A 14,411-nucleotide genomic window follows, 5' to 3' on the forward strand; every position below is an offset into this window, starting at 1 on the left:
TAGAAATTCATTTCAAGAAGCTCCCGATGAACAGTTCTTGTGCTGACGTTGCTTCCAGAGGCAGTTTGGAACTCGGTAGTGAGTGTCGCAACCGAGGACCGACGTTTTTTACACGCTATGTGCTTCAGCACTCTGTAGTCCTGTCCTGTTGATTGTGTTTTACCTTTCAAATTGATGTTGATTGCTGCATTGTTGGTTTTAGAGCTTGCAGGAAAGGCATTTCACTTGACTTGTGCATGTGACATTGAAACTTGATTCAACTACATATTCTTATTTAGTGAGTGGAAATTGTATTGAAAGATGTTGAAAACTGGTTAAAAGACACAACGCTGGTCCCTGCAGTTTCCTCAAAGAGAGAGAGAGAGAGAGAGAGAGAGAGAGCTGATATAGAGGTGAAACAGATGGAAGGACTGTGGCCTCCTCCTCTCAGGATCAGTCTTACCCAGCATCCTCCCTGTTGGGCAGAGTGAACCTCACGCCCCTCACAGCCCCTCACAGAACCAAAACTCTCCAATTTGTCAACTGGCATATGGAACATTATCAGTGAGGCACATCAAATGAGAGCCACAGATGGAGGGGAATGATAGCGGCAGGGTGTGCCAGTGACACACAGGGGTTTAATTGAGGGGCTTTGGGGTTTAAATCACATTTCAGATAGTTTAGTTAGGGGTCAATGCTACTCGTGAGCACCTCAAACAGTAGACATTTGTCTGGCTAAGGTACTGTTTTAGAGCATTGAAAAAATTCACTAATTATTTTGTTTGAATAAGGATGTGAGAATCTTTACAGAGAGTTTACTGACTGATGAAGTTCCCTGGGTTTTGAATATCAATACCATTCTTAGCCACATAACCTTCCATTAAATTGACCCTGCCCTACGCAACTCCAGCTAAGCTCCAACTTAGTCAGGAATAGCCTACATGGCAAAAACCCACTGCTTTCCTGACCCCGCAAGACCCCACCACCACGCTGTTGGCCATTTATCTGAAATGAGTTCGCTGCTCTTGTCTCGTTCAGGGAGTCCCAGTGCGCTCACTGTTTTAGAGAGAGAGAGAGAGAGAGAGAGAGGGGGTGGGGGGGTAGAGAGAGAGAGAGAGGGGGGGGTAGAGAGAGAGAGAGTGGGGGTGGGGAGAGAGGAGGGTAGAGAGAGATATGTGGGGAGAGAGGAGGAGGAGAGAGGGAGAGAGAAAGTGGGGGTGGGGAGAGAGGAGGAGGAGAGAGGGAGAGAGAAAGTGGGGGTGGGGAGAGAGGAGGAGGAGGAGAGAGAGAGAAAGTGGGGGTGGGGAGAGAGGAGGAGGAGAGAGAGTGCATGTAAGTGAGTGGGGGCACCTGTGTGTGTAGCAGGAAGGGAGAGGCCTCATTATAAGGGTGGTCAAACACTTTTCCCTGTTAATGAGAATGCTTTCACTCTTCTACTATCATTCATCACTGTGCCTGTGCTCGCAATTACTGAGGAACAGTGTGCATAATGAGGACTGATTAATTAATTTAGGCCAAACTAGGAGGGCTGGCTCACTTCTCATTAAGACAGCACACTTGGGGCACGGGCAGGCGGCAGCACAGGTGACAGTCATGCACACCTGCCTGTGACTCACACCGCTGGGTACAAAATGGAATGTCTAGGTTAGAGGCCAGATGAAGATGTAAGTGTTGTAACAACCTCCATCCATACTGCAGCTAGCTACCTTATGTCACTCTGACAAACACTTGGTTTGTCTCTTCCAATTAGATCTTCTGTGTTGACTCTGCCATGCAGGAACAGTATTTAAATTGGTAAGACCCAGAGTGGCTCTCTCTCTGGTAACAGTAACAGAAGCAGACCTCTGACTCTCAGGGCACCTTGGGTCCAGAGACTCATTCAGTGGAAGCTCTGGGACTTACATGTTTAATACTGACACAATAACTGGCTTGTACATCAGTTTACCTACTGTCAGTGCAATAAGTTATAGTCATCGTAGAGAGATGTATCTAGGCTGAGATGTACCTCTCCAGGCTGGCAGGGTGCCTGTGCGCAGGGCAGCGTGGTGTGAGCGATGCCCCCAGGGGCACAGGGATTTGGCAGGATTGTCATTAATAAGACATTTTTCAAAAGCCCCCTAACCCGGGCACCAAGCCAAAGCCCTGGCCTTTAAAAACAAATACTTAACTTTCTAATTAAAAAGAGAAAGCTAAACAAACGGGAAAACCTCATTCTGCTTAATTGTTTTGATAGAACTAAAGTCCTGGTAAAGCCGGGTGGGAGCGAAGAGATTGAATTGTGCTGTGTCTACCTACCATCTCAGATGTGTTCACTGTGTCCAGAACAGCCAAGGAGGCTCTGCCAGCCATGACCAGTTTCTCCATTAAGTCTGAGACAGGAACTAACAATGGAACGGGTGCGTGCTGGCTCTCTGCTCAGAAAGTGTCCCAGTCTCTCAGCCCAGTGCCCTAGCGCCAGCGTGCAACGGGGCCAGCGCAGCACACAGCCTTCCTTAGTCTCACAAGACTCTTCCACTGAGAGAGCTACTCCATGGATCCACAGATACTTCTAGAGACAATTTCAACACTCTTCACTGGATGCTGCTGGCTGGGTAGCATGCCAGCATTCAATCCCTGAGAGCAATCACAATTACCTGTACACGTGTTTGAAATTAGCGAAAGTGTGTGTGTGTGTGTCCGTGTGTGTGCGCGTGTGCGTGTGTATGTGTGTGGACATGCGTGTGTGTGTGTGGGCATGCGTGTATGTGTGTTTGTGCTTGTAAGTGTCCAACATTTCTGGGGAGCTACAGCAACAGCTGCCCACAGGCTTACTCCATAATTGCCCGAGGCGCAACCTCAACAATGTGTTGTTGACAGCATAGCATCACATCCCATCACTCTCTGGCTGTCCATCTTCATGCATCTACTTCTGCTTGTGGAGCTGACAGTGCAACATGGGGTCTTTCAGCTTCGGGACCAACACCATTCAAGGTGCATGTGTAATTGTCTCCATGTTGGTTGGTGCATGATGTTGTTTCCCCATGAGGATTTGGATCAGTGGACTTAAACACTGGCTTAATCAGGCAGTTGATCCATGTCAAACCTGTCTATTGCACAGCCTGTCATTCCTATCCATCCTACAGGCGTTTGTGTTGGAGTGTCTCGCTCCAGGGTTTTAGTGGGAAAATGGAGGTCTAATTTGATTTCTTGCCCGTCCTGCAGACTAGAGGGAGTATTTGTCAGGCTTCACCTCGTTTGGCTCTCATCGCCGTCTTTGCCAACCCTGATTTGTATTCTGGAGTTGTAGCCCCGAGTTAGTTAAGCCCAAATCTGTCCACAGGCATACTTGGTAGACACGTGGTGGCATGGGCTGCCTTTCTGCTAATGTCTGCCTACCACCTCGCTAACATCAGGGCCTGTTTAATAAGAGCTGCTTAAGTTTAAGCAGCGGATTGAAATGGTCTGCCACAATCCATCAACATGCACACAGAGACACACAGTAAAGTGCTAGTCTTCACCTTCAAGGACGTATGAAGGATAGCAGAGGCAGAGAGAAGGAAAGGGGGGGGGGAGCAGAAGTGAGTCAAGCTGGGCGGGCCGCGCCCACCCATGGCTTCTGAGGGACAGATTTGCAGGCAGAGCAATCAGGCAGGATTAATCTGCGTGAAGGGAGGGGGTCCTAATGACCATTTAAAAGTCAGTCCTGTGGGTGCCCATCCTTAAAAAAGTCATGTGCACTCAATCATGTAAATGCAATCTGGATGCAGAATAAATATGGTAGCGGATGCAGGAGACAGGTGATTGATAGGTACAAGAGGATTGCTCTTACCCATGGCTGTCTGGAGAACGGAGCCCCCTCCTTTATTGTTCTTAAGTGCTCTCCTACACACAGGCTGTGAATATTAACCTGCCCCATCCGTGGGCACAGACATCTGCAAAGCTATTCTGACACATGCTCCAAGGTGCACACTGAACAGAGGAACTATCTCTGCTGAAATCATCTTTGGGGGGACTAGAGTTTTTCGCTGCTCATCATCTATGGGGGACTAGAGTTTTTCGCTGCTTATCATCTATGGGGGACTAGAGTTTTTCACTGCTTATCATCTATGGGGGACTATAGTTTTTCGCTGCTTATCATCTATGGGGGACTCGAGTTTTTCACTGCTTATCATCTATGGGGGACTAGAGTTTTTCACTGCTTATCATCTATGGGGGACTAGAGTTTTTCACTGCTTATCATCTATGGGGGACTAGAGTTTTTCACTGCTTATTTTCCCATGATTTATTCTATGAATAAAGGTCAGGCTTTGCTCTTGCTCCGGAAAGAGAGAGGGCAATGAGTCTAAGTTCTCTGTTTGGAAAGGTTAATGCATTCAGAAGTTAGGCAGAGGCAGCTGAGCCCCCAAGTCAAGATGTGACTGGCTTTATGTGTGTTATTATGTAGATACATTGCAGCAATGACCATGGGAAACGGGGCTGATTCCTGCCACTGATATAATGACAGTATTTATGTATTCAATGACCTGATTTGTTGGCTTCCACCCTCCTTCAGCGTCTGGCCTGCTTTTCTATTGTTCAATTTATTTTCTTGTTATGATGCAGTTTTCTTTTTGTTAGTATGAATAATAGTCCAACTGTTTATCTTATTCTCTCAAACATGTGGCCCTTTTAACTGTCTAGGACCTGTCCAGTTTGAGGCTCTTTCCCTCTACCAACCATCTATCAATACCACTCAACAGTTAACCAGCAGGCATTATTCAGTAATCTAATTTACCCAAGAGGCTAAACTACCTCCCCCGGAGTGAATAGCGATGAGGAATTGAGAGTTCTCATAATACTTTCACTTCAGCAAATACATCTTCCAGTACATAGAGAGAGCGAGAGAGAGCGAGAGAGAGCGAGTGAGAGAGCGAGAGCGAGAGAGAGAGAGAGCGAGAGAGAGAGAGAGCGAGAGAGAGAGAGAGAGAGAGAGAAAGAGAGAGAGAGAGAGAGAGAGAGAGAGAGAGAGAGAGAGACACAGACAGACAGACAGACAGACAGACAGACAGACAGACAGACAGACAGACAGACAGACAGACAGACAGACAGAGCTCTGTGGAAAGTCAAAGGGAGCAGAGGCAAATTAATGCTGAATTATTTAGTGTTTATTTCGCATCAGATCCATCCAACGTAAACATAATTTAGATTTCCTGCAAAGGTCTGACATTTCCCTGCAAGACATCTCTCACCCTCCCTCTGCAGTCTAATTTTGACAGAAAAACCAGACTTTTTTGGAGAAATTAAGCATTCCTCTCCTCTGCTCTGCATGCTCTGTCTGTTGTTCTTATATACAGATATACTCTCTGTTTGTCAGATGTGTTGACTGACTGCTGCTTCTACCTCTCCTTGCAGGCTTAATGTGGGTAAGAATGACCTGTTGACTTTCTACGATGGTGATGACCTAACAGCTAACATCCTGGGTCAGTACAGTGGCACCAGGTCTCGCTTCAAGCTCTACACCTCCATGGCTGATGTCACCATCCAGTTCCAGTCGGACCCTGCCACTAACATCTACGGCTACGGCAACGGCTTCGTGGTCCACTTCTTTGGTGAGGCAGTACTAAGCTGCTGTTTAGTTGTACCTGCACACTGTTTCATGAGAAATTATTTAATGGAAGGATTCTTGGAAGATGGCTTTTTAAAATGTATTACAATAAATCCTCTATTCTCCCATGGCTGTGACAAAATTGTCCATACAGTACATGGAATACAGTGTTCCCTTTTTTTTGTAGACTATCACAGGCAAACAATGATAATAACTTTTCCTTGACTGAAAAAATATCCTCTAACAAGAGGCTGCTGGTAGCAACCAGTGAGAGAGGGAGAATAATACTACATAGAAGGAATTATCGTGCAGAGGATGGCAGGATACAAGAGAAAACGTGTTTTACAGTATCTGCTGTTCTCTCCCTCTGAACAGCCACCTTATGGGACATCAAACACAAAAACACAATTATGTGGCCTGCTTTGTCCACATCCTCTGTATTTGCCGGGGGCTGCACCCCCGGCCGTGTGTGCCATAGTGAAAGAAGAAGGGCAGAACGGGCAGTGCCAACCCACCCACTGTCCTCCCCTTAGCTGGCTCACAGTGCAGTGTACAATCACTGCAAATTGATGACATTCTCTTCACACACCAGAGCCTAATTCACATGCAGGTCGCACCAAAGGATTCCCTGTGCCTGTCACTGCTGTGCTGCTGAACTCAATTGTCATTTATCTGTTTTTATCAACCACACACATCAGTACAGTCATAGATTTTGGGCTTTACTTGCTGTGTATAAATCAACCTGTTTCTAGATTTGATGAGCCTATATTATTAGAGCAATCTCTTGTTCAGATTAATGGATAACCCATGTGCAGTTGAGGGACATTTTTGACAAGGATAACATCTCGACACACCCTGCTCATTCTATCTCTGTCTCTCTTAATATCCGTCCTTCCTCTCCATCTCTAAATCCCTCCAACCTGCCCTGGCTCTTCGCTCACAGAGGTCCCCAGGAACGATACATGCTCTGAGCTGCCAGAGATCACCAACGGCTGGAAGAGTACCTCCCACCCAGACCTGATCCACGGGACAGTGGTCACCTACCAGTGTTACCCAGGTTACGAGGTGCAGGGCTCGGAGATCCTAATGTGCCAGTGGGACCTGACGTGGAGCGGAGATGTGCCTAGCTGTGAGAAAGGTGAGTTGGGAAATAACAAGCTCCCACAGTGGAACTAACCATGATTCTCTGCCTGCTTACAAACAATGTCTCCCATAGCGTTTAGGAGATAAGGGACAGGATTGTACCAGTATGTCTACTTATTTTCTGTTTAGTATTTTGTGTCTCATTTGGATAGACAACGGACCAGAGACAATTTGGTTAAACATCTATATTGAAAGCCTGGATTCAACGAGTTCCTAGAATAACTGTTCATGCAAGTCAGAGTCACTTTTACACCCTGCTGGTCACTGGTGCTTTGATTGACATTCCATGTAATGTGTGCTGACTTCTGAGCAAAATGGTGTAACTAGTGTCATGTTGTATCAGTCTGCTGTGTGAAAGCAGCATACCTGCAGCCATCTTCTAGAAACACAGTAATACACACATAACCCCATTTCTGCATTAAATAGCTGCCTCATTGCCTGGATAATCTCCATCAACACTTCCTATAGATGATAAACTGTGTTATCAAACCCAGAGCAAAATGCAATGTCAGACTACACGTTTTTTTGTATCACATGGCACTACAGCCACTGCTACACCAAAGCAATGGTCATGCCACATTTAACCAGACATTTTAAGTGAGAACATTGTTTTATGAATGTCATTCTTTTAAAGCACTCGGGTGAACTTAATTGCTGTCTGAAATCTGATGCTGAAGGGTGGGTGAGCAACATAAAACTAAAATGGTTTAACTGCCACCTACAGGAGAGAGAACATACTGCATACAGCTGAATAATCTGACAATTACATCATACTAGAGTTCATAGCCACTGGAAGTAGTTTGGGGGCGGGGGTGGAAATACGTTTTTGGCTGCGCTGACAGCTACATCGGTCCGCTAATATAGGACCATTAAAGGCGCAGTGCACTACTTTTGTGATTTATATTTTATTACATTTTATATTCTTGTGAATTTTCAGGGGGTGCTGCAGCACACACACCACACCTACTTCCCGCAGCTATGCTAGGGTTGAATATTTTTCCAGTATTTTCAAAATCTCGAGAATAAATCCCTTTTCTCCCATGTAACCCGGTATTTCCCTCCAAATCCGGAAGTGTCATTCAAAAGCATTATAAAGCATATAAATATGTCAGGATTTGACTAGAGCTTTGATCAGTATGACAATTCTAACCTGATGCTACCTGAGCCTGATGAGTCATATATTAACGACGTTTAATGAGCCCAAGCCCAAAAATTCCCAAATGATTGTGCCATTGTCCATTACATATCTGATATAGGCTAGTCCGCATTATGCACGACATAAAAACATAAAAACCCATAGATGTATATGCTCTCTTGGGTAAATAAATGAAACTAGCTCCAGTAGGCTAATATTTTTGAGTGTGTACTGTATTACTGTACTGTACTGTATTATACTGTTTTATATGGACTGGAATTATGCACATCTTCAAACCATGATAAAGCCGAAGAAAACATGCAATTCTGGTGCAGCACATGCGGCCTACAAAGCTACAAGTATAGGCTAGCGGATTAGATTTTATTTTTTAAATATAATAAGGCAATTTGTATAATTAGTAGGCTAACGCATGTGTACAGTTGAAGTCGGGCGTTTACATACACCTTAGGCAAATACATTTAAACTCAGTTATTCACAATTCCTGGCATTTAATCTGAGTAAAAAATCCCTGTCTTAGGTCAGGTAGGATCACCACTTTATTTTGAGAATGTGAAATGTCAGAATAATAGTAGAGAGAAGGATTTATTTCAGCTTTTATTTATTTCATCGCATTCCCAGTGGGTCAGAAGTTTACATACACTCAATTAGTATTTGGTAGCATTGCCTTTACATTTTTTTTACTTGGGTCAAACGTTTCGGGTAGCCTTCCACAAGATTCCCACAATAAGTTGGGTGAATTTTGGCCCATTCCTCCTGACAGAGCTGGTGTCAGTGAGTCAGGTTTGTAGTCCTTCTTGCTCGCACACGCTTTTTCAGTTCTGCCAACAAATGTTCTATAGTATTGAGGTCAGGGCTTTGTGATGGCCACTCCAATACTTTGACTTTGTTGTCCTTAAGCCATTTTGCAACAACTTCGGATGTATGCTTGGGGTCAATGTCCATTTGGAAGACCCGTTTGCGACCAAGCTTTAACTTCCTGACTGATGTCTTGAGATGTTGCTTCAATATACCCACATCATTTTCCTATCTCATGATGCCATCTATTTTGTTAAGTGCACCAGTCCCTCACGCAACAAAGCTCCCCTCTCTAGGAGACAGAACGCGTCTCCTTCCTGAGCGGTATGACAGCTGCGTGGTCCCATGGTGTTTATACTTGCGTACTGTTGTTTGTTGTCTGACCCACTGGAATTGTGATACAGTGAATTATAAGTGAAATAATCTGTCTGTAAACAATTGTTGGAAAAATTACTTGTGTCATGCACAAAGTAGATGCCCTAAACGACTTGACAAAACTATAGTTTGTTAACAAGAAATTTGTGGAGTGGTTGAAAACCGACTTTTAATGACTCCAACCTAAGTGTATGTAAACATCCGACTTCAACTGTACCTTTCATAATATTTCCCCTAATGTTATTAGCCTACCTCCTCTTTCTCTCTCTCTATTGTTGCTTCATTCCTTCCTCGCTTTCAATTGTTAAATGAAATAAGTTTTGTTGTCCTTAGCGTCATAATTCTAATGACATCCTTGAATAACATAGGACAAGAATTAGATGCAGAAGGCTTTCACTTCTCTTCACAAAGATTGAATGGCTGTGGGTCTGAATAAATAACTGCTATAGCCTACAGCCATTGCATGTTTATTGGGCTGCTGTATTTAACATTCAGCAAAAAAGGCTTTGAGCCCCTCTTCAAATGTCCAGCATCTATTCTAGTCTAGCTTTCCCTGCATGGGACTCCAAGAGCTAAGAAGCGTTTTTTAAGGAGAGGCCAGCGGAGCATAGGTGCATGCAGCGGCGCAGCGTTGGTTTTATAAGTGGGGGGGACACAAAAATTATTGTAATCATTTTTTATCCAGTCGGATAAACACTCCAAACAGCCTACCAGACCGTGTTGCCTTGCTTTGTATCACATTCCAATTATTAAACTGGGGGGGGACAAAAATAAAATTTCTAAATGTGGTTGAATGGTGTCCCCAGTGAAAGTTGAGTCCCTGGGTGCTTGCATATTGTGCAAGAGCCAGAGGCTATATGTTAGAAACTTATGATGCATAACCCATCATTAATTAGCTAAATATAATGCTAATACTGCATTGAATGTGTTGCCTGAAAGAGGTAAGCTAGGACATTATTTAAAGGGCTATATAGTATCAATCTAGAACAGGATTATCTATTTTGGATGCAATTTGAATGGAGTTGAAGGAGAGCGAGAAAGACTGCGAGGGTGCTCAGCATGCACTGATTTAAAGCAACGATATTCGAATGATAGGATGTTTTAAAACTCTGCAGCTGCAATTGAAAATAACATATCTTTACAATTAAAAAATAAGGTGACCCCGAAAGCCATATGGAGATGGGTAAATTAGATGCGCATTCGGTCTTTATATTACTGTAGCATAGTCTATCTGTCACATACCTGTCACAAGAAAAACAGTTACCATGATGAGTAGGTCTACATGCACCCTGAGCGTTGATGAGTCATCATACAGAGGCCATAGAGTAGCCAGATTTAGACATCGCAAATCATTTAGTAGTTCCATTTCACTCCATGCTGTTCATAGAAATAATTTATTATCATTTACCGGTTTCTCGCAGTCATTTATCCCGGGAAAAGAGAGTCGTTTTGGGCGGTAAATCTCGGTAACCGGGTTCCCGCCATTCAATCCTACATCATACTAAGCAATATTAAAATATTATATTTAAATACAGTCAATTACAGATGAAAACCACAGTTATAAGAACCTCCATTTTGTATGGGTTCCTTGTTGTTTTGTGGCACATTTCAACCCCAGCCTCCAGTGTGTAACATTACTGGAAGTAGTCTCTGTGTGTTTAGTGACATCGATCCATCTGCACATCTCTGATACATATTACAGGCATATTACAGGCAGACCCAGTGCTTTTCTCTGTGTGGAGGTCCCTTGGGCTGTGGGCTGCTATGCCTGGATGGCTTCAATATCCAGCCCTGTTCTTTTTAATGACCTAGATCGATGGCTGCTATTGAATTAGAAGGCTTTGGGTGTCATCTACTGGGTTATTGTATGAGACTGGGCCTTTATTGAGGGAATCACTGAGGATAAGATGTGGTGTGACTTGACTAATAATGATGATCGTGAACATACTGCACTGTAGTGGTTATGCATTGGAGTGGTTATCAATTTGCCTGTGTTTTCCGCCTGTGTGTGTGTCTGTGTATGATCAGTAATGACATGTCCGGACCCGGGGACTGTGGAGCACAGTCGGAGGGTGCTGACGGGATCCCGCTTCATAGTGGGATCAACGGTGCAGTATGTGTGCAATAAGGGCTACTCCCTGTCTGGAAGCACACTGCTCACCTGCTACAACAGAGACACAGCTAACCCCAAGTGGAGTGAGAGGCTTCCCAAGTGTAACCGTAAGTCAGGAAACTGTATCTGAGCAAATACACACGTACGCGTACACACACACACAGTGTTGTTTATTTTATTCAACCAGGATAGTCGTGGTCCTCCTCTCTAACAATCAGCACTGTTTTTCAAGAGTCCGCAGTATTCCTTTAGATAACTCAGAGAAGTCTGTGCCAGGTGATCTTGTGGATGGTCTCAGTACGTTCTGCAAAGTTGTAGCCCGAGAGGACATGCTGATTTCTTCCACCTAACCTCCAGAAGCCCTCCAAAAGCATTGATGACCTGTCATCCCAGCCTCCTCACTCCCTGCCTCAGATAAAAGGCCTTGTTGGAGAATGATCTATTGAGAGGAAGATGATGCATGACACAGCAAGTATAGCCAATTAGCATTGGAGAAACTTGAGGAGAGAACTGGAGAGAACAGGTGCAGAATCAATATGGCCTATGTAAGAAGAGCTGGACCTGCTGTTCAAACAGAGTGGTGATGAGACACTCTCTTCATTGTTTCAAAGTAATTAGACAGCCTGGAAACTGTCCCAGGTAAATTACAATGGGGAAATGAGCTGAGGGACTGACACTGGTTGTCAGGTCAGGAACTATCTGCACAATGAGATAGTGCCTATTGATAGCCACATCTGCCTGTGTCAAACATCATTACTTTTGCGTAGAGAGAAAACACAAAGTGAGGTAGCTGCCTTATGGAAGTGGTGGCAGTATGTGTATCTATGTTGGAAATTATGCATTTGATAATGGCACTCTGCTGTCTAAGAGACATTGAAACACCCATTGTGACAGCCATGGTGTGTGTGTGTGTGTGTGTGTGTGTGTGTGTGTGTGTGTGTGTGTGTGTGTGTGTGTGTGTGTGTGTGTGTGTGTGTGTGTGTGTGTGTGTGTGTGTGTGTCCTGGCAGCGGAGAGGTACGAGCCCTGCAGGAACCCTGGCGCCCCATCCACCAGCGTGCAGAGCTTAGAAAAGGCCTTCTACCAGGCCGGGGAGACCCTGAGCTTCACCTGTCGTACCGGCTATGAGATGCAGGGGGAGCCCACCATCCGCTGTGTCCCTGGACACCCGTCACAGTGGAGCGGCACACCACCCACCTGTAGCGGTACACTGTCTGCTTCCATAGCACACATATGCCTCAACTTCGAATAACTTATGACGCCCAGTTCCATGACGTGTAAAATTATTAGGGTACACATGAATATTATCTTTCTTTTTTCCAGCATCCTCCTCGCAGTATTTGAACGAGCGCAAGTTGGATGGTAAGTATATCAGCTAGTTGTAACCACAGTGTGAAGTATGGTGATGCCAATAGAGGATATGCTTATGCTATACTTGTTTTTAGGTCATTTCTAGTTATGTATATTCTATGTTTTTATTTAGTTGCTAGTCCTGACTATGGTATGGAAGGAAGCAACATTGTCATTGCTGTTCTGATTCCTGCTGCGGTCGTACTGCTAGTCATCCTGGGGATTTACCTCTACTTTGCAAAGTGAGTATGAGAATGAAAGAAGGGGAAGTAACTGCATGACGCCCATCAATTGATAACATGTGTAATTCAGTTGAAGGCCTCAAAGCCGTTTCAAGACACTTTGCGTTTCTCTGTCCCTCAGACTTCAGGGGAAGACCATCAGAATGCCAACATCATCCTTGCCGCCGTATGACAACATGACAGAGGAGTCTGCCTTTAATAACCCAATCTATGAGACAGGAGTAAGTATGGATGTCATGCACATGAATCTCCGAGACGTGGACTCCCAGAACACCATAGTCCTGTCCTGATCCATCTCATCGTCATCTGTCTGCCTGTCATCTCATGTTTAACCAGCTGAGGGCACTCTTCACACCGTCTCCCACCGCAGACACGGGGGTCTGAGCTGTGCCTCTCAATTTGTGGTCTTGTGTTGAATGCAGACAAGCACCTACAAATTATCTCTCTCAACTTTGAAGCGTGGAAGCCCTACAGTTTACTTAGCTTTAAAGCTTTATAAAAATATGTGCATTTTCAGTGGATCAATAGGATTGTACAAGCACTCAATCAGTGGATTGGATAAGGGACAGATGTAGTACACTACACATATGCGTTTCCATTTGTGATGACCTCTGTAGGATCCATTTTTAGCTTTGCACAGTGCTTCTGTTCGGACTATGCTTCTGGATAGATGAATGTAATATTTTACTGCATGAAGGTGAAAAAGCTTGAACAAAAATGCTTAATGTCAACTTCAAAGACACTTTAAAGCTCCTCCATCTTTGTGTCATCGTCATCATGTCATTCACATGGGATTGAGTTCATTGAGTCTTATCCATTAATTAGTTTGAATTACTTTTGAAAAGTGTACATTTATGGGCCCTATCAGGGGCGCAACTTTGGTTTTAGAAGTGGGGGGGACATATTTATTATTATTTTGTATTACATGTTTTTTTTTATCCATTCGGATAAACACTCCAAACAGCCTACCTGACCGCTCAGAGATGTCCGCATGGTCCTGAAACACATCGTTGCATCGTTTTGTATCACATTCCATTGATAAAACTGGGGGGGCCAAAAATTTAATTTCAGAATGTGGGGGGCATATTACCCCCCGTCCCCTGTCCACACCCCGTCCACACCCCCCTATTCCCCGTCCCCAGTCCCCGTCCTCAGTGAAAGTTGCACCCCTGGACCCTATTATAAATGATTGTTTTTGAATCACATAGGCTATAACAAATGTCAATGTACAATAATAGACTGTATTTACATCTACACTTAGTATTGACGTTACTTTTATGTGCTGCACACAGCATTTCAGAGCACTTAAAATAACAACCAAAATCCTTAGATTTGACATATAGTTTGTCAGGAATTCTTGTACTTGTCTTACATATTCCTTTGTCCATAAGTCCTTCATATCTATATAGCTGTGTGTACAAATATATCAGTTACATGTATTTGATAGGTCATTTAAATGTATTTGTTTTATTTAATGTGAGTGTTGGATTTGTTGTGCAATGTCACAGGCACATTGTGCAAGCAACAGAATGCTGCCATGTCTATTATTGTGTTGTGTTAAACTATTCATCATCTCTGTTACAAATGTTAGTGATGCATACAATTCTCCTAAACTACAGCAACTTTGTGCTTGATAGACCATCTGACTTGAATCACGCCCTTGATTCAAAATGTTTTCCTATTAGTCACTCTGCTG

The 14,411-nt window shown here is 44.1% G+C and overlaps 1 protein-coding gene across 9 annotated transcripts in view; it reads left to right on the forward strand.

The window, feature by feature from the left end:
• The window catches only part of LOC110533874 (seizure protein 6 homolog), a 206,915-nt gene that overhangs the window by 187,607 nt on the left and 4,897 nt on the right, over positions 1 to 14,411 (forward strand). For 5 of the 9 annotated variants that reach the window (XM_021618444.3, XM_090186632.1, XM_090186630.1 and 2 more), the window contains 7 exons: positions 5,350 to 5,546; positions 6,486 to 6,680; positions 11,040 to 11,231; positions 12,134 to 12,328; positions 12,447 to 12,485; positions 12,607 to 12,715; positions 12,837 to 12,936. In XM_021618444.3, the coding sequence (XP_021474119.3) occupies positions 5,350 to 5,546; positions 6,486 to 6,680; positions 11,040 to 11,231; positions 12,134 to 12,328; positions 12,447 to 12,485; positions 12,607 to 12,715; positions 12,837 to 12,936 (1,027 nt within the window). Of the gene's footprint in view, positions 1 to 5,349; positions 5,547 to 6,485; positions 6,681 to 11,039; positions 11,232 to 12,133; positions 12,329 to 12,446; positions 12,486 to 12,606; positions 12,716 to 12,836; positions 14,270 to 14,411 lie in introns of those variants that run through there. The other 4 variants (XM_021618445.3, XM_090186633.1, XM_090186635.1 and 1 more) reach the window with 2 other exon arrangements.

This window comes from Oncorhynchus mykiss, chromosome 10, assembly GCF_057628025.1.
Source record: "Oncorhynchus mykiss isolate SJ-2025 chromosome 10, ASM5762802v1, whole genome shotgun sequence".
Taxonomy (NCBI): Eukaryota; Metazoa; Chordata; class Actinopteri; order Salmoniformes; family Salmonidae; genus Oncorhynchus; species Oncorhynchus mykiss.